The sequence below is a fragment of the Salvelinus alpinus genome, chromosome 33, assembly GCF_045679555.1.
Source record: "Salvelinus alpinus chromosome 33, SLU_Salpinus.1, whole genome shotgun sequence".
NCBI lineage: Eukaryota > Metazoa > Chordata > Actinopteri > Salmoniformes > Salmonidae > Salvelinus > Salvelinus alpinus.
Window position 1 is genome coordinate 21,018,915 of NC_092118.1, and position 18,381 is coordinate 21,037,295.

Below are 18,381 nucleotides of genomic sequence, written 5' to 3' on the forward strand. Positions count from 1 at the left end.
AAGTCTAGATTTAACTTTAGCCTGCAGCTTTGATATGTGCTGAGAGAAGGACAGTGTATCGTCTAGCCATACTCCCAAGTACTTGTATGAGGTGACTACTTCAAGCTCTGAACCCTCAGAGGTAGTAATAACACATGTGGGAAGAGGGGCATTCTTCTTACCAAACCACATGACCTTTGTTTTGGAGGTGTTCAGAACAAGGTTAAGGGTAGAGAAAGTTTGTTGGACACTAAGAAAGCTTTGTTGTAGAGCATTTAACACAAACTCCAGGGAGGGGCCAGCTGAGTATAAGACTGTATCATCTGCATATAAATGGATGAGAGAGCTTCCTACTGCCTGAGCTATGTTGTTGATGTAAATTGAGAAGAGCGTGGGGCCTAGGATTGAGTCTTTGGGTACTCCCTTGGTGGCAGGCAGTGGCTGAGACAGCAGAATTTCTGACTTTATACACTGCACTCTTTGAGAGAGGTAGTTAGCAAACTAGGCCAAAGTCCCCTCAGACACCAATACTCCTTAGCCGGTCCACAAGAATGGAATGGTCTAAAGTATCAAGAGCTTTGGCCAAGTCAAAAATATCAGCACAACATTGCTTAGAATCAAGGGCAATGGTGACATCATTGAGGACCTTTTAAGGTTGCAGTGACACATCCATAACCTGAGCGAAAACCAGATTGTGTACCAGAGAGATTACTATTGACATCAAGAAAGCCAGTCGGTTGATTATTGACAAGTTTTTCCAATTTATAAAGCCCTTTTATAAAAAGTCCCATTGTACGTAACATTACTAAACTTTCAAGTTCCGGAAGCTAGAGTGGAAACCGGTCGCATTCCGCTTCGCTCCTCAGGTAGTATCACATTTTCACATTCTCATTTCATTTCATTACAGTACAACGGTTTGATTTGTTTAATCTTAGCTAGCTACTTAGCCGTCTTTGTATCAAAGATAATTGCGTAGCTAGCCAGCTATTCTTCGTTCTTTTAACGTAACTTTTAACGTAACGTAGTCAACACTGCTACCTAGCCAGCTAGCCACCGAACAGCAACACTGTAGTAACTATTACATTCAACGGAACGACTCGATTAGTGTAGTGTTAGCTAGCTACATAGTTGTCTTTGCTGTCTTTGTTTCTAAGATAACTGCGTAGTTTAGACTAATTCGGTTAGCTAGCCAGCTATTTTTCGTCCTTTTAACGTAACGTAACGTAGTCAACACTGCTCGCTAGCCAGCTAGCCACCGAATAGCAACACTGTAGAAACTATTACATTCAACGGATCAACGGAACGATTGATTAGTGTAGTGTTAGCTAGCTACATAGTTGTCTTTGCTGTCCTTGTATCTAAGACAATTGTGTAGTTTATACTAATTAACGAGCCAGTTACCGAGGTTACATAGCTAGCTACCGAGGTTACCTAGCCAGCGACACTCTCAAACAAAGTCAACAACGCAGCCACTGCTAGCTAGCCCACTTCCGCAGTACTGTATCATTTTAATAATTTTGGTCAATAAGATTTCTGCAACGCAAGCTTAACTTTCTGAACATTCGAAACGTGTAGTTCACTTGTCATTCCAATCTCCTTTGCATTAGCGTAGCCTCTTCTGTAGCCTGTCAACTATGTGTCTGTCTATCCCTGTTCTCTCCTCTCTGCACAGACCATACAAACGCTTCACACCGCGTGGCCGCGGCCACCCTAACCTGGTGGTCCCAGCGCGCACCACCCACGTGGAGTCCCAGGTCTCCGGCAGCCTCTGGAACTGCCGATCTGCGGCCAACAAGGCAGAGTTCATCTCAGCCTATGCTTCCCTCCAGTCCCTCGACTTCTTGGCACTGACGGAAACATGGATCACCACAGATAACACTGCTACTCCTACTGCTCTCTCCTCGTCTGCCCACGTGTTCTCGCACACCCCGAGAGCTTCTGGTCAGCGGGGTGGCGGCACCGGGATCCTCATCTCTCCCAAGTGGTCTTTCTCCCTTTCTCCCCTTACCCATCTGTCTATCGCCTCCTTTGAATTCCATGCTGTCACAGTTACCAGCCCTTTCAAGCTTAACATCCTTATCATTTATCGCCCTCCAGGTTCCCTTGGAGAGTTCATCAATGAGCTTGATGCCCTGATAAGCTCCTTTCCTGAGGACGGCTCACCTCTCACAGTTCTGGGTGACTTTAACCTCCCCACGTCTACCTTTGACTCATTCCTCTCTGCCTCCTTCTTTCCACTCCTCTCCTCTTTTGACCTCACCCTCTCACCTTCCCCCCCTACTCACAAGGCAGGCAATACGCTTGACCTCATCTTTACTAGATGCTGTTCTTCCACTAACCTCATTGCAACTCCCCTCCAAGTCTCCGACCACTACCTTGTATCCTTTTCCCTCTCGCTCTCATCCATCACTTCCCACACTGCCCCTACTCGGATGGTATCGCGCCGTCCCAACCTTCGCTCTCTCTCCCCCGCTACTCTCTCCTCTTCCATCCTATCATCTCTTCCCTCTGCTCAAACCTTCTCCAACCTATCTCCTGATTCTGCCTCCTCAACCCTCCTCTCCTCCCTTTCTGCATCCTTTGACTCTCTATGTCCCCTATCCTCCAGGCCGGCTCGGTCCTCCCCTCCTGCTCCGTGGCTCGACGACTCATTGCGAGCTCACAGAACAGGGCTCCGGGCAGCCGAGCGGAAATGGAGGAAAACTCGCCTCCCTGCGGACCTGGCATCCTTTCACTCCCTCCTCTCTACATTTTCCTCTTCTGTCTCTGCTGCTAAAGCCACTTTCTACCACTCTAAATTCCAAGCATCTGCCTCTAACCCTAGGAAGCTCTTTGCCACCTTCTCCTCCCTCCTGAATCCTCCTCCCCCTCCTCCCCCTCCTCCCTCTCTGCAGATGACTTCGTCAACCATTTTGAAAAGAAGGTCGACGACATCCGATCCTCGTTTGCTAAGTCAAACGACACCGCTGGTTCTGCTCACACTGCCCTACCCTGTGCTCTGACCTCTTTCTCCCCTCTCTCTCCAGATGAAATCTCGCGTCTTGTGACGGCCGGCCGCCCAACAACCTGCCCGCTTGACCCTATCCCCTCCTCTCTTCTCCAGACCATTTCCGGAGACCTTCTCCCTTACCTCACCTCGCTCATCAACTCATCCTTGACCGCTGGCTACGTCCCTTCCGTCTTCAAGAGAGCGAGAGTTGCACCCCTGCTGAAAAAACCTACACTCGATCCCTCCGATGTCAACAACTACAGACCAGTATCCCTTCTTTCTTTTCTCTCCAAAACTCTCGAACGTGCCGTCCTTGGCCAGCTCTCCCGCTATCTCTCTCAGAATGACCTTCTTGATCCAAATCAGTCAGGTTTCAAGACTAGTCATTCAACTGAGACTGCTCTTCTCTGTATCACGGAGGCGCTCCGCACTGCTAAAGCTAACTCTCTCTCCTCTGCTCTCATCCTCCTAGACCTATCGGCTGCCTTCGATACTGTGAACCATCAGATCCTCCTCTCCACCCTCTCCGAGTTGGGCATCTCCGGCGCGGCCCACGCTTGGATTGCGTCCTACCTGACAGGTCGCTCCTACCAGGTGGCGTGGCGAGAATCTGTCTCCTCACCACGTGCTCTCACCACTGGTGTCCCCCAGGGCTCTGTTCTAGGCCCTCTCCTATTCTCGCTATACACCAAGTCACTTGGCTCTGTCATAACCTCACATGGTCTCTCCTATCATTGCTATGCAGACGACACACAATTAATCTTCTCCTTTCCCCCTTCTGATGACCAGGTGGCGAATCGCATCTCTGCATGTCTGGCAGACATATCAGTGTGGATGACGGACCACCACCTCAAGCTGAACCTCGGCAAGACGGAGCTGCTCTTCCTCCCGGGGAAGGACTGCCCGTTCCATGATCTCGCCATCACGGTTGACAACTCCATTGTGTCCTCCTCCCAGAGCGCTAAGAACCTTGGCGTGATCCTGGACAACACCCTGTCGTTCTCAACTAACATCAAGGCGGTGGCCCGTTCCTGTAGGTTCATGCTCTACAACATCCGCAGAGTACGACCCTGCCTCACACAGGAAGCGGCGCAGGTCCTAATCCAGGCACTTGTCATCTCCCGTCTGGATTACTGCAACTCGCTGTTGGCTGGGCTCCCTGCCTGTGCCATTAAACCCCTACAACTCATCCAGAACGCCGCAGCCCGTCTGGTGTTCAACCTTCCCAAGTTCTCTCACGTCACCCCGCTCCTCCGCTCTCTCCACTGGCTTCCAGTTGAAGCTCGCATCCGCTACAAGACCATGGTGCTTGCCTACGGAGCTGTGAGGGGAACGGCACCTCAGTACCTTCAGGCTCTGATCAGGCCCTACACCCAAACAAGGGCACTGCGTTCATCCACCTCTGGCCTGCTCGCCTCCCTACCACTGAGGAAGTACAGTTCCCGCTCAGCCCAGTCAAAACTGTTCGCTGCTCTGGCACCCCAATGGTGGAACAAACTCCCTCACGACGCCAGGACAGCGGAGTCAATCACCACCTTCCGGAGACACCTGAAACCCCACCTCTTCAAGGAATACCTAGGATAGGATAAAGTAATCCTTCTGACCCCCCCCCCCCCCCTTAAAAGATTTAGATGCACTATTGTAAAGTGGTTGTTCCACTGGATGTCATAAGGTGAATGCACCAATTTGTAAGTCGCTCTGGATAAGAGCGTCTGCTAAATGACTTAAATGTTAAATGTTAAATGTTTTGACACATGAGTTACCACACCTGAGCTCAAGGATGGCTAACTCTGGAAATTCCTTTGGTCTTTAATGAGTTAGATAAATTAGCTTGAGTTTGTTCCACAGATAAGGTGCAAAAAATATTCAAAATGCTCTTAAATGTGATGTTTTGCTGCCTCTTTACTGATTGCTGTGTTATTTTGACTTTTTTTCTTTCTGCTTGCTTTTTGTATTTATATTTAGTGTATTTTATGTAATTCAGGGCTCATCTGTAAAAGAGACCTTGGTCGCAGTATGACTCCGTGATAAAATAAAGGTTGAATAAAAAAATACATAACATATGTGCAGGGTTAAGAGGTAAGTGAGGTGGATATGTACATATAATTAACAGGACTGAATACAAGCAGATGCAGCAGCATATGTGATGAGTTAGTGGGAAAAGGGTCAAAGCAGATAGTCCGGGTAGCTATTTGGTTAACCATTTAGCAGTCTCATGGCTTGGGGGTAGAAGTTTCGTGGTGTGTTTTTCGTGCTGTAACTTGATTTCCTTAAATGGAATAGAGACATCCATTTTACACGAGCCTGCTAGCCCGAGACTGAGGCTGCCTCTGTCTTTTATGCCTTTGTCGGCACTCAGTACAACTGCCTCAAGCTTTCCTACCTCCATGGTAACGGCATCTGGGTACAGGAATTCTAGTGAACACAAGTGACTATCGCTAGGAGCCAGTCAGGGATTTACTTCAAATCAGTCAAATTGATCCTGCTCCGTTGCCTCATTGGACAGGCGCATTTTTTCTTTCTTTCTGAAAACAACCAAACTGCACAAAATTCCAGTACACTAAAACTGATTTCTGGTTCCTTCGTATTGAAAGATTGTCAGGTTATGGCATTTCTAAACAGCAGACTTTAATAATGTCAATACCTGATATTGCACCGAGTTATCAATTGGAGAGCAGCTTTCACTGGTGAGCCAAGATACTTATTTTCTTTTGCAAATTATTTGAAGTAGCTGCCTCTAGTCCTGCTTTTACTGTAATGCATGATAGTTGAAAATGTACATTGACTTATAATACTTATAGCCTAGCCTATAAACTGTATTTTATTGTGGGTTGATTGCATTCAACTAGTTTACTATAATCCCATAATGTATTTGATGCATTGCTTATTCCACATTACATTAAAACCAGGTGTAATGTGTACGCTGAGAGTCGGGAAGAAAGTTCAGGGAGTGTATTTAATTAATAAATGAACGTAGAACAGAACAAGAAACACGAGTAGAGTACAAACGTGAAACAATAACGCATGGGGAAGGAACCAAAGGGAGTGACAGATATAAGGAAGGTGATGAAGTCCAGGTGAGTCTTTACACGGAACCCAAACCGGCTAGTCATCTCTCCTCCTAGGCTTTTTCTTCTCTTGACTTTATATTGCGATTGGCAACTTTCATAAATTAGGTGTATTACAGGCTGACTACACCGCTCGCTATTGGTGACATGACATGCATACCCCTTAGCTAATGTTCCTGTCCAAAGGTCTTTACAAGTTCAGACCTACATTATCAATGATTGCTTAACTTGTGTGCGTGTCCAGTAGCCTTCATAAGACCAGATATGGCCCAGACCAGTCACGTCTTGTTAGTTTACCTTGCCTCATCTATACAGATTCTGCTTACGTTCTGTTCTTTACATGTCCAATGGTCAATTCGATGTTGATCTAGCTTGGACACTCACATAGGTTTAGCCTTCATTCTGCTTACATATGTCTAATATTTAAGCTTATATTGATTATTCTTTCTACTTCAAAGAGAACAGTATAGGTTACTGAAAATCATCAGATGACTGGAAAATCTCCAACATAATCCCCCCTTTGAAACTCACAGAGTTTCACACAATTACATTTTCCAGTATAGATGAGAATGGGAGCACCTAATGAAACTCTATGGAGATAATCAACCTCACATCCATTTTAACAATCTGAGCTCCACTTTCCCATATACACTGGTGAGTCAGAACATATAGTGTTAAAGCATGTGCATTTCTTAGCCTTACCTAAGATTATCTCAGTTGAATACAAGAAAAATAGTAAACAAAATCAATAAACATCCTAAACCCTTATATTGTCATTCTCAATATGATACCTAAACATATTGCCCTTCCACAGACACCTCTCTAATATCTATTTTTGACAGTGAAAAACCTTTTAGAAGATTGAGAACAAACCCTATGTCACATACATGTCTAGGTGAAACGATATTCAGAAGGTCTAACAGCATTTATCATTCAGCAACTGTTACATTGAGTACATGGTTATACTATGTGTATACTTTTTTCTGGCCCCGCTGAGCCCCCTTATACCAGCCATTTGTTATTGCTTTTCTAAATGTTGTTTGGTCAATGTTTGGTTCTGGGGTAGTTTTCATTATGGCTACACCAGTTGGTAAAAGATGTCCAGATTTTCTGCATCAACCCACTTTCTTGTGGTTTTGTCATTGTCTTAGTTGGTGTACTAGTGCATGTGGGAGGTGAGTTTACAATTTCTTCTAGGTTGGTCGATGTTGCTGTCAAGGCCATTCTACCGTTCTTCATCTGTCCTGGTTTTTACTCTGTTAGAAAGACCATGTGATGGCAGAGAAGTCGATGGTAAGAAAGTCTCCTTCCCATTCTCCTGTCGTTGTTTCTTCGTCCCCTTGGACAGTGCCTCCATCAGGGGTATCTGCCAGAGTAGATATGTCATCAGGAGCAACAGGCATGTCACTCCTCCCTATCCCTGGACTCTGGATATTCAGATGCTCCTTTATCCGCCTCTCCTTCGGCTTCTTCCTAGCTCCTTCCTGGCTCGTCGACCTCCTCTGCTCCCGTTCCCTTCGGACACCCGCCTGGTGTATCAGCATCCTCATGGCTCGATGATAGCCGCCTCCTCCCCGCTCCGTAGGGACCCTCTCGCCTTGGCTTGTTCCACTTCCTCCGGAACACTCGGATGTAGTCCTGGTCCCCTGGGATCACCGGACGTGGAACCTCTGGTCCTGGTTCAGGCTGTTTCCATGAGGTTTTCAAACTCAGAGACTTATGGCCTCTGTTCTATGATTACACCATCTTATTTCTATCTCGAAATCACACAACAAAATGCTATTCCAGCTGAAGCTGGTGACTTCCTTCACTTCAGCTGAGGTGCTTTTAGTTTTTCCACTTTCTCCTGCTGGTTCCTAAGAGAGTGAAAGAGCATAAGACTTGCAAAGCAACGAAAAACACAAAACATAACAGTAATTTATGCATAAGTATATTCATGAAACCCGAAGTCTGAGAACATGACAATTCTATGCATCCAGGATACTTTTCTGCTGGACTCCACAAAAATAAAAGCCCTAAACAAGCTTCCTCATGCTTTCGCCCAGTCTTCCCCTTTCGGCCCCAGGTTCTGAGAGGTGTTCCCAAGCCATGTCATTTTAACTTTTTTATTGCCACTTAACAGGCACATCACCTGATAGGCAAGTGCGTATCCCTTATCAACGTTACATCCTCTTGAGGTAACTCAGCACTGTATATGCTTTCACATTAATCCCTTCAACATGTTGTTTAGAGTACAATTACCCTAACATCTATCCTTTTCATATGATGCATTAACCAATAGAACAAGTATCTCCTAGACTTAACCCATCTGCATGTATGTCTACAGTGGACTCTAGTCTCTCTCTCTCTTCAGCTCCGCTTCCTCTGTCATGGTGTTTTTAAGCTCACCCATTATGTAGCTGGACCTTACTTCTTGTGAGAATTATGCACCCACCGAAGAGAGACATGACGATCTTTACCACTGCTGTAAGGAGTACCGTATGTGTGGACCAGACCAAATCTATCCCAACACCCCCTCCTGGTGTATCTGGATGTTCACTCAATCTCCAGAATTCAGCCTTTGGTTATCTCTGTTTTCACCTGAGAATACACACTGCAACACATGGGTTATTTTCTGACAACATCATTTGTGACATTTGAATAACCGCATCCCCTGTACTCCCATCAGTCTCCCAGTTACCAGTTACCAATCCATGTGGCATGAATCTTCATATATTGATATCCCAACAATGCTACTAAAGTGACCCCTGCTACTACTAACATGGCCCATGCCTATAATCCCCTTCAATTGCGATCCCTTCGGCAACTGCCGTGAGAATAACTACTGCCTGTAATCTATCAAGTATTCGCCGGCTGTTAGAAATTGGGAAAGAGATTAATGAGTTGGAAGAATATTCAACCTACATATCCTTCCATCTAACCAATAACACACATGTCATTACTCCTAATTTACTACCACAGTTAGAAACATACTAAAACATTCTCAAATCAATTTAGTCAATATACATCAATCCCTCCTTTGGAACAAAGATCACTTATGTTTCACAAAACCTAAAAACATATTGACCTAACAAGAAAAGAGAAAAATAAATGTTAAAATAAATACATGTTTAATAACTTCCCACTACTCGTAATGTAACTAAAACTGGGGAAAAACGTCCATCCGTTACGTGCCCATGTTATGCTGGTCTCCATGCTGTCTCCATCTCCATCGTTGGGTGTTATTACAAAACACAGACTAATAACCTTATATGCAATTACTTGTATTCTATCACCCAGACACCTCTTTTTATCAATACAATGTAACATAATGACATAATAAAACAAAAGAAACAAGAACCAAACAAAAAACAAAAACCTTTATGTTAACCAAAGCATTCATCCAATAAATTCTAACCCCCCTAGCAAAGGATACTTACAGATAAGGTTTCCAGGGCTTCCATAGACCTAATAAATCTAAACAGTTCTATATCCAAAACATAACTAAAACATTTTATAAATGATCCAACCCAAATTTAGAATAACAGTCCTTAGTGCTTACTATAACTCACATTCAAACTTCTCAATTTAGCACACATCATCCCTATTAAATGTACATTTATAAAAATAAAACAAGTAATAACTTATCATCACAGCCCCCTCGGTCCCTGTTTTCCTGTCATAAGTGGCCTAGTAATGAAACATCAGTAACTCAATGCATACTTTAGTCCAAAATGTTGGCAGTGTGTAGACTCAGAAGTGCCAAAAAGTCACTGTTGAATTGCACACCCTTATTGCCCTTTTTCCAGACGGTTAGGGAGGGCTTTGAGGTTCACACACACTGTTTGTGGTCATTTTTCCTACCATGCATTAAGACACAATCTGATGTCACCTTCCATGATAACTTGTTTATTCTACTGGTGACCTCTCAGGACGAGTTACAGATCATGAAGTTATCAACATAACCCCTCGCAGAAACCCACACTCCAGTATCCCAATCCTGCGAATTTTGTATCGAAACATAAACAAAAAATGTAATCATCAATACATATATCACAATCCATTTGGAGTAACTGTCATCCCTTGTTAACATATATTTTCCCTTCTATATGCAGACTGAACAAAGTACATTTGTATATTTACCCAAAGACCATAACCCCAGGGAACTGGTAATTTTCCCTTTGAACACGTGATTCAAAAACAACATGTTAAATCAAACATATTTGACTTACTAGTCAGCTTAGATTACAACTCCTTATAATTTCCTAATGAAATAATAGAATTTCAAAGTAATGGTACGATTTGAATAGAGACTGGTGTTTTTCATTCATTTTATAATTTAATCCCACCTGTTTTGATCACTTTCCAATGAGATTGATCAGGTCTCATGGGAAAGTAATCAACACCTATTAAAATATTTCCTCTCCCTCTTCTTTCCCAGACCTTCTGAAATCATTTAAAACCTTTCAAAAACATTTCCATCCATCTGTATACCCAGTTTAAAAATGAATTGAAGACTCCAAAAAGAAAAACTCACAGTATCAATACCACTAACCCATATTCATAACCAGTAAATGGTGTGTGCGTGCTGGTGTATGTGTGTGTTAAACCATAAGTCAAAAAGAAACAGAAACAGAAATGGCCAGGCATTACCATGCTTTATTTAGCATGCACTAGTCACAATACACACCCATATTATATTACATGATTGGTCTCTTACTGTCATAATCATGTACAAATATTCTGGTATTGCTAATAGAACAATTTCCAATCAACGCATTTAATAGCTGTTTCACCTTTAGATTTTTTCTGTTAACCATTCTAAATGTAATACTTTTTCCTGTCGCAAATGTAGTCAATTTCTCAGCTGAAGAAATCTGTGATATTTGATCCTAGGCATCAAATAGAAAGTTGTTTTAGACATGGTCTCTATGTCTACCTTAATTAACTTATTGGACTTCCATTTTTCCTGGAAGCAAGAATTCTATTCAAGACCCATCAGATAATACAGTGTTCCATTAAGTGGAATTGACCCCATTTTAAAATAAACAATCCCAGAACCCCTGTCCAGTAATCCTATCAGTTTAACCTGTTGCATTAGTTTAGTCAAATACAAAACTGTTGTTTAACAAATGTAGAACCTTCAAAGAGTTGGTGCTGTCTTATCAGCTTGGCAGTCAATACTTATTTCATTCTGCTTGTATTGCTGGACACTGCTCCACGTAATGGACACAGATTATAATTTTATAATACATTAGCTTCCTGCTCAAATTCACTGGAGTTACCTAACTATAAAACCAAGCAACAATAATCAAAAACTGTCAAAGAATGTTTCTCATACTTCTACTTCAAATGTCCCACTACCTGCTTGCTTTCAACCGTAGCAAGGTTCGATCCCTCTACTTATCCTTTAACCTTGTATTGAATCCTCAGCTTTTCAAATTACCAAAATATTGCATCGTTAGTGCTATAAAAAAGGTACTAATAACATATTACCATTCACATACTGTCAATACATCAAGTAAAGATCACACCATACCGCTTCACATGAACCTGGCCTCGCTTCACCTCTATGGGGTCGAAGTAATCTATGCCCACATGGGTGAAAGGCGGCAAATCAGGTGACACTCGATCTTGTGGAAGGTCGGCCATCTTCTGTCCTCCAGCTCTAGCTTGCATCCGCCTGCAGAAGACACAGCTCTTAAGGATCTTCCTTGCTAAGGAGTTGGCACAGGGTATCCAATATCGCTGGCGAAGTCTAGAAAGCATGTGACCTCTCCCAGAGTGGCCAACCTGCTCATGGATGTGGAGTAAGATCAGTCTGGAGATGTAGGAGTCTTTGGGCAGGATCATAGGATTCTTTAGTTCCGTAGGCATAGCAGCTTTGCTTAACCTTCCTCCCACTCTCAGAATGCCATTGTCAACAATTGGATCATGCTTACAGATTGAGCCGCTTCTCTTGGCACATTGTTTTCCTTTCACAACTAGTGAAATTTCTTGTTTAAAGTACTGTCTTTGCTCAAATCGAATGATGACCTTTTCTGCTTCATCTAGGTCATCTACAGACAGACTTTCTTTTCCAAACATCAGTTTGAACTTGTCAATTTGTTCCTTCAGTGAGTTTGTCAGATTCTGATCTGATCGTGGATCAGTTTGTGTGAGAACTTTCCTTTTCTGGCTTATTAACTGTAGAAGAAGTCTCTTCAGTTTCAGCATCCAGGCAACTGCTTTCTTCAACCTGTTCCATGTTGAATAGTACTCAATCAGTTTGCTGGTCGGACTCTTTTCTTCCACACATGTACTGTTTACGATGACGTCTTTTCTCACCTCTGTATCATCCGGAGGGATGGAGCCAATCTCCTCGGGGACTTTCGGCCATTGTGTTTGTTCTCTCCAGGAATTTTGGTCCTTTGCACCATCTCTTTGAGTTCAGGAATGTTTCAACATGTAATCCTCTTGAGGCATCATCAGCTGGGTTGTGTTTGGAGTTCAAATACCTCCACTGTTTTGCTTTTGAAAGGTCACGGATCATAGCAACCCTATTAGCCACAAAGGTATGGAATTTCTTGGTATCGTTGCAGATGTATTTTAGCACAGACTGGCTGTCTGTCCAGAAAGTTGACTCCTCAAGTTCAATCTGGAGCTCCAACCTTAACATCCTGTCCACTCGCACTGCCAATGTTGCTGCGGCAAGTTCCAGTCTGGGGATCGTAATCTGCTTGAGTGGATTCACCCTTGATTTCCCCAGTATGAATGCGATGTGGACCTTTTCCATACCGTTTGTGAACCTAAGGTAGCTTGCCGTGCCATAACCTTGTTCACTTGCGTCACCGAAGTGATGCAGCTGTGCGGTCTTGACTTGACCAAAGTTCTCAGGCATCATACCCCTGTCTATCTGGAATCTGGAGAGCTGGTCCAGCTCGCCCCAGAATGGGGCGAGGAAACCTAATGAATCATAAATAGAACCTACTGAATCATAAATAGAGCTGACAGTTGAGAGAATACCTCTTCTTGTAAGGGGTCTGTTCTTGACAGTGACTCTGAAAGTGATGCGTTTACCTTCCATGTTCCATCGGATTCCAAGTGCTCTTTCAACAGGCAGCTTTTCTCTGTCCAGGTCCAGTTCTTTTATCTGCTTGGTTTTGTGTTCATCAGGGATAGAAGCCAGCACAGTGCGGCTGTTGCTGACCCACTTGGTCAGTTTGAATCGACCCTGAGAGCACACATCCCTGAGTTTTTTTGTGAGAGCTGTCTTGTTCTTCTGTGGCAACTGACTTGAGGCAGTCATCAACATAGAAGTTGGACTTGACTGTTTGAATCACCTCTTCATTGTACCTCTCACAATTGTCTTCTGCAGTCTTTCGCAGTGCAAATTTTGCACAACTTGGAGAGGATATAGCACCGAAAAGATGTAAGATGTCATTCTGTACTCTTTTGTTAGTATCACCGTCCGGCCACCATAGGAATCGCAGGAAGTCTAAGTCATCTTCATGGACACGAACGTGATGGAACATTCCTTCGATGTCTGCCATCATGGCAATGTGCTCTTGCCGAAATCTTAGCAAGACTCCTATAAGCGTGTTTGCCAGGTCAGGGCCTTGAAGGAGTTCACTGTTAAGAGATGTACCTTTATAGGAGGATGAACATGTACCTTTATAGGAGGATGAACAGTCAAACCCCACTCGTATTGTTCCTTTGCGCTTATGGTGAACGCCATGGTGTGGTATGTACCATACCTTGCCTTTCTGAGGAGCTGTTCTTGTGGTACCTTCTCGGCGTAACCTTTTGTTATCATCTCTTCCATGAAGCCTTTGTACTCTGCAGCGTAACCTTTGTCCTTCTTGAACTTCCTGATAATATTTAGAGCCCGCTGCTTTGCCATGTCACGATTGTTTGGCAGGACTACATCTTTGTTGCGAAAGGGCAACGGTAAGTAGTAGTGACGGTCTTTGAGGGTTATGGAGCTTGATACTATCTCCATAAACTTACGATCCTCAGCTGACATCTCACTTTTCTCTTCATACTCCCTCAAGGAAGTCATGGTTGTACTGATTTACAAGAAGAACCCCCAGGTCGGCCATTGAGATACGATTGGCCATCACCGTTGGACGTCCATATTCTTCTGCCAGGGTACAATTGTTAAGAGGACAGTTCATCAGCCATCCAAAGACGGTTTTCACTGCATACGGTCCATTGCCTTGGCTATTTAAGATTTGCCAGGGTTCCATTGCCTTTGGAGCATTTACGCCAATCAGGAGTTCGACGTCGGCATCAATCTCCTTCAACTGAACCTCTTTCAGGTATGGCCACCTTTTGAGATCTTTCTGAGTGGGAATGTTCTCTCTTGTCACTGGGATCTTATTCTGGGTGTAGACCTTTGGTAATGCAAGAAATGTGTCGCCTTCCACGTTGCCAATCTCTAATCCAGATATCTCGAAGCTCTTGGTAGGACTCTCCTGCCCCATTGTGTGTAGCAGAATTTCAGCCTCACTGCCTTTAGCTTTCAGCTGCCTCATGAGTCTCTCCGTACAAAATGTTGCTGAGCTTACTAGAATAGAGAAACGCATAGGTTAACCTCTCTAGGGTACGTGAGATGGTAGCGTCCCACCTCTTCAACAGCCAGTGAAACTGCAGGGCGCCAAATTAAAAACAGAAATCCCATAATTAAAATTCCTCAAACATACATGTATTTTACACCATTTTAAAGATACACTTGTTGTAAATCCAGCCACAGTGCCCGATTTCAAAAAGGCTTTACGACGAAAGCAAACCAAATGATTGTTAGGTGAGTGCCTATTCACAGAATAACAGACATTTTTCCAGCCAAAGAGAGGATTCACAAAAAGCAGAAATATAGATAAAATGAATCACTAACCTTTGATGATCTTCATCAGATGACACTCATAGGACTTCATGTTACACAATACATGTATGTTTTGTTCGGTAATGTTCATATTTATATCCAAAAATCTGAGTTTACATTGGCGCCTTACGTTCAGAAGTTCCAAAACATCCTTTGATTTCACAGAGAGCCACATCAATTTACAGGAATACTCATCAAACATTGCTAAAAGATACAACTGTTATGCATGGAATTTTAGATGCACTTCTCCTTAATGCAACCGCTGTGTCAGATTTCAAAAAAGCTTTACGAAAAAAGCAACCCATGCAATAATCTGAGTCGGCGCACAGAGCCCAATCAAAACACAAATATAGCCGCCATATTATGCAGTCAACAGAAGTCAGAAGTAACATTATAAACATTCACTTACCTTTGATGATCATCAGAATGCACTCCCAGGAATCCCAGTTCCACAATAAATGTTTGTTTTGTTCGATAATGTCCATCAATTATGTCCAAATTCCTCCTTGTTGTTCTAGCGTTCAGTACACTTTCCAAACTCACGACGCGCGGGCAGGTCCAGCGGAAAGTACGGACGAAAAGTTAAAAAAGTTATATTACAGTACGTAAAAACATGACAAATGAATTATTTAATCAATCTTTAGGATGTTTTTAACATAATTCTTCAATAATGTTCCAACCGGAGTATTCCATTGTCTTCAGAAGTGCGATGGAACAGAGCGATGGAACAGAGCCCGCTCTCACGTGAACGCGCATGGTCAGGGCATGTTCAGGTCATGATAGACCTGACTCATTCCTCTCTCCTTCGGCCCCACTTCACAGTAGAGGCATCAGACAAGGTTCTAATGACTGTTGACATCTAGTGGAAGGCTTAGGAAGTGCAACATTACCAATATCCCATCAAAAAGAAAGGAGGACCAAGGCACTCGTCATATAATTAATTAAAATGCCTTTATTACAAAGTTTTTAAAAACCGACGCGTTTCGGCTGCATGGCCTTCGTCAGGGATGCATCGGTTTTTAAAAACTTTGTTTCTATTGAACATGCTATACTAATAAAGGCATTTTAATTAATTATATGAAGAGTGCCTTGGTCCTCCTTTCTGTTTGATGACCAATTCACCCCTTTTACCAAAGAGCACCTTCTATCTACCAAAATGTACTATTGTGTACCTTAGTAGCGCTTCCCTTCCTCCTCTTTCTACTAATTACCAATATCCCACTGTATCTTCAACAGGAGCTGAGTTGAAAATTGACCAACCTCAGATTTCCCATTTCCTGGTTGGATTTTTTCTCAGTTTTTTGCCTGCCATATGAGTTCTGTTATACTCACAGACATCATTCAAACAGTTTTAGAAACTTCAGAGTGTTTTCTATCCAACTCTACTAATAATATGCATATTCTAGCTTTTATGGCTTTGTAGCAGGCCGTTTACTCTGAGCATGCTTTTCATCCAGACGTGAAAATACTGCCCCCTACCCCAAAGAACACAGACTTGCTTCCATTTGCCACTTTTACTTGAACTGGCAAATTGCAAGTGCACAGTCTGTACCGGCCCCGGTATCTTCACCAGCTTCCAGTGAAACAAGAGCACTGCTGACAGTCTCCTCCCGCTTTACTGCTACACCACTCATATCTGCCTTTTGAGATTTAAATCTCACTCTTCCTTCAATGTGCAGGATAGTGGGGTGCTTTCTTTGACAGCTCTGACAGGTCATCCTTCTTTTACATTCTCTGCTTAAGTGTCCTCTCATCAACCAGCCAAAACAAAGGCCTTTTGATCTCAAACTCAACCTTGAATTCATGTGGCTGTGCCTTCACCTGTTGGCAGTCGACCAATAAATGCTCACCAGCACAAAATATACATGAGATACTGGGAGCATCAGAAGGGTAGGTGCCTGGTCTCTTTACTTTGAACGTTTGTTCTTTTAAATGTTTTTCAGGGTCACAATCTGCCACTACAGCTACTGCAGTGGCAAAGCTGCTTCCCCTACTCTTGGACTTGAACTGCTGTTTAAAGTCAGCTTCTGTTTTGGTTTTTAAAAACGCTTTGTTGGACAGGGGATCTTGAATATCTCCATACAACAGATCCTGCAGTATTTTGGACTGTTTTTCCATGAACGTCACCAGGACACTGAACTGGGCTCTCAGGTGGCTTCTCTCTAAAATATCACATGCTGTAGACCTCCATTTTTCCCTTAGTTTGTAGGGAAGTTTTGACATGATCAACTTTATGTTGGAGGGAAGATTAAGCTCTTCCATGTTCTGTAGGTCTTGCATAGCGTTACAGCAACCTCATAGATAGAGTGCATAACCACCCAGTCCCTTTCCATCATCTGGTTTGATGTTTGTCCAGTTCCAAGCCTTTTCCATGTAAGCAGTGGTGACTGATTTCATTGCCAAAGTGTTCCTTTAACAACCTCTTAGCCTCTGCATAGCCTCTTCTGGCTTCCATATGCAGACAACTACGACCAGATCCTTGGGCTGACCAGAGGTGTACTGTTCCAGGTAATAGAGCCTATCCTGGTGACTGCTTGTCTTATCTTCTATACCATGCTCAAATGCACGCATGGCCTAAAGTTTAGAGGATCACCGTCAAACATAGGTATCTCTCTAACAGGGAGTGTGGCCTGTTTGTGCTGTAGTACAAGGAGGTCAGCAATTTCATTCTGCCTTTGCATGACAGTAGAGAGGTTATCATGGCTGCTATTATGGCTGATACCCGCAGTGTTGATTCTATGTTGATTGCTAGACCTTGCTGTTGGCTGCTGAAGGGTGTGGTTTATGACTGTTTTCTGAATAGGTTTTGATGGCTTTGTGGTCGGTTGTTGTAAAACTCTTTGTAGTGAGGTCTTTGGAACTGCAGCTAATGCAGCAAACTCAACAGGTGATGGATCAGGTTCCTCATAGACCTCTGGTTCCTGTTTCTCAAAATAAGACTTAATTTCATCTTCTTGGCTTAGTAAGTGGGCTGCCACAGCATGGGATTGAGAAGTTGACTCAACACTCTCCAGGACCTTCAGTTTGGCAACATACACTGCTCCAAAAAATAAAGGGAACACTTAAACAACACAATGTAACTCCAAGTCAATCACACTTCTGTGAAATCAAACTGTCCACTTAGGAAGCAACACTGATTGACAATACATTTCACATGCTGTTGTGCAAATGGAATAGACAAAAGGTGGAAATTATAGGCAATTAGCAAGACACCCCCAATAAAGGAGTGGTTCTGCAGGTGGTGACCACAGACCACTTCTCAGTTCTTCTGCTTCCTGGCTGATGTTTTGGTCACTTTTGAATGCTGGCGGGCGGTGCTTTCACTCTAGTGGTAGCATGAGACGGAGTCTACAACCCACACAAGTGGCTCAGGTAGTGCAGCTCATCCAGGATGGCACATCAATGCGAGCTGTGGCAAGAAGGTTTGCTGTGTCTGTCAGCGTAGTGTCCAGAGCATGGAGGCGCTACCAGGAGACAGGCCAGTACATCAGGAGACGTGGAGG

General features: G+C 43.5%; 2 protein-coding genes across 2 annotated transcripts in view; one reads left to right on the forward strand and one right to left on the reverse strand.

The window, feature by feature from the left end:
- The first annotated feature begins 5,171 nt into the window (after positions 1-5,171).
- The window catches only part of LOC139563361 (fatty acyl-CoA hydrolase precursor, medium chain-like), a 30,035-nt gene continuing 16,825 nt past the window's right edge, over positions 5,172-18,381 (forward strand). Inside the window, exon 1 of the mRNA XM_071382014.1 lies at positions 5,172-5,655. The gene's annotated coding sequence lies outside the window, so the exon portion shown is untranslated. The remainder of the gene's footprint in view (positions 5,656-18,381) is intronic.
- Positions 5,906-17,985, reverse strand: LOC139563362 (uncharacterized). Its single transcript, XM_071382016.1, has 2 exons — positions 8,425-17,985; positions 5,906-7,892 (listed from the first exon to the last, which is right to left on the reverse strand). The coding sequence occupies exon 1, from the start codon at positions 13,307-13,309 to the stop codon at positions 12,350-12,352; it is 960 nt and encodes a 319-aa protein (XP_071238117.1). The 5' UTR covers positions 13,310-17,985; the 3' UTR covers positions 5,906-7,892; positions 8,425-12,349.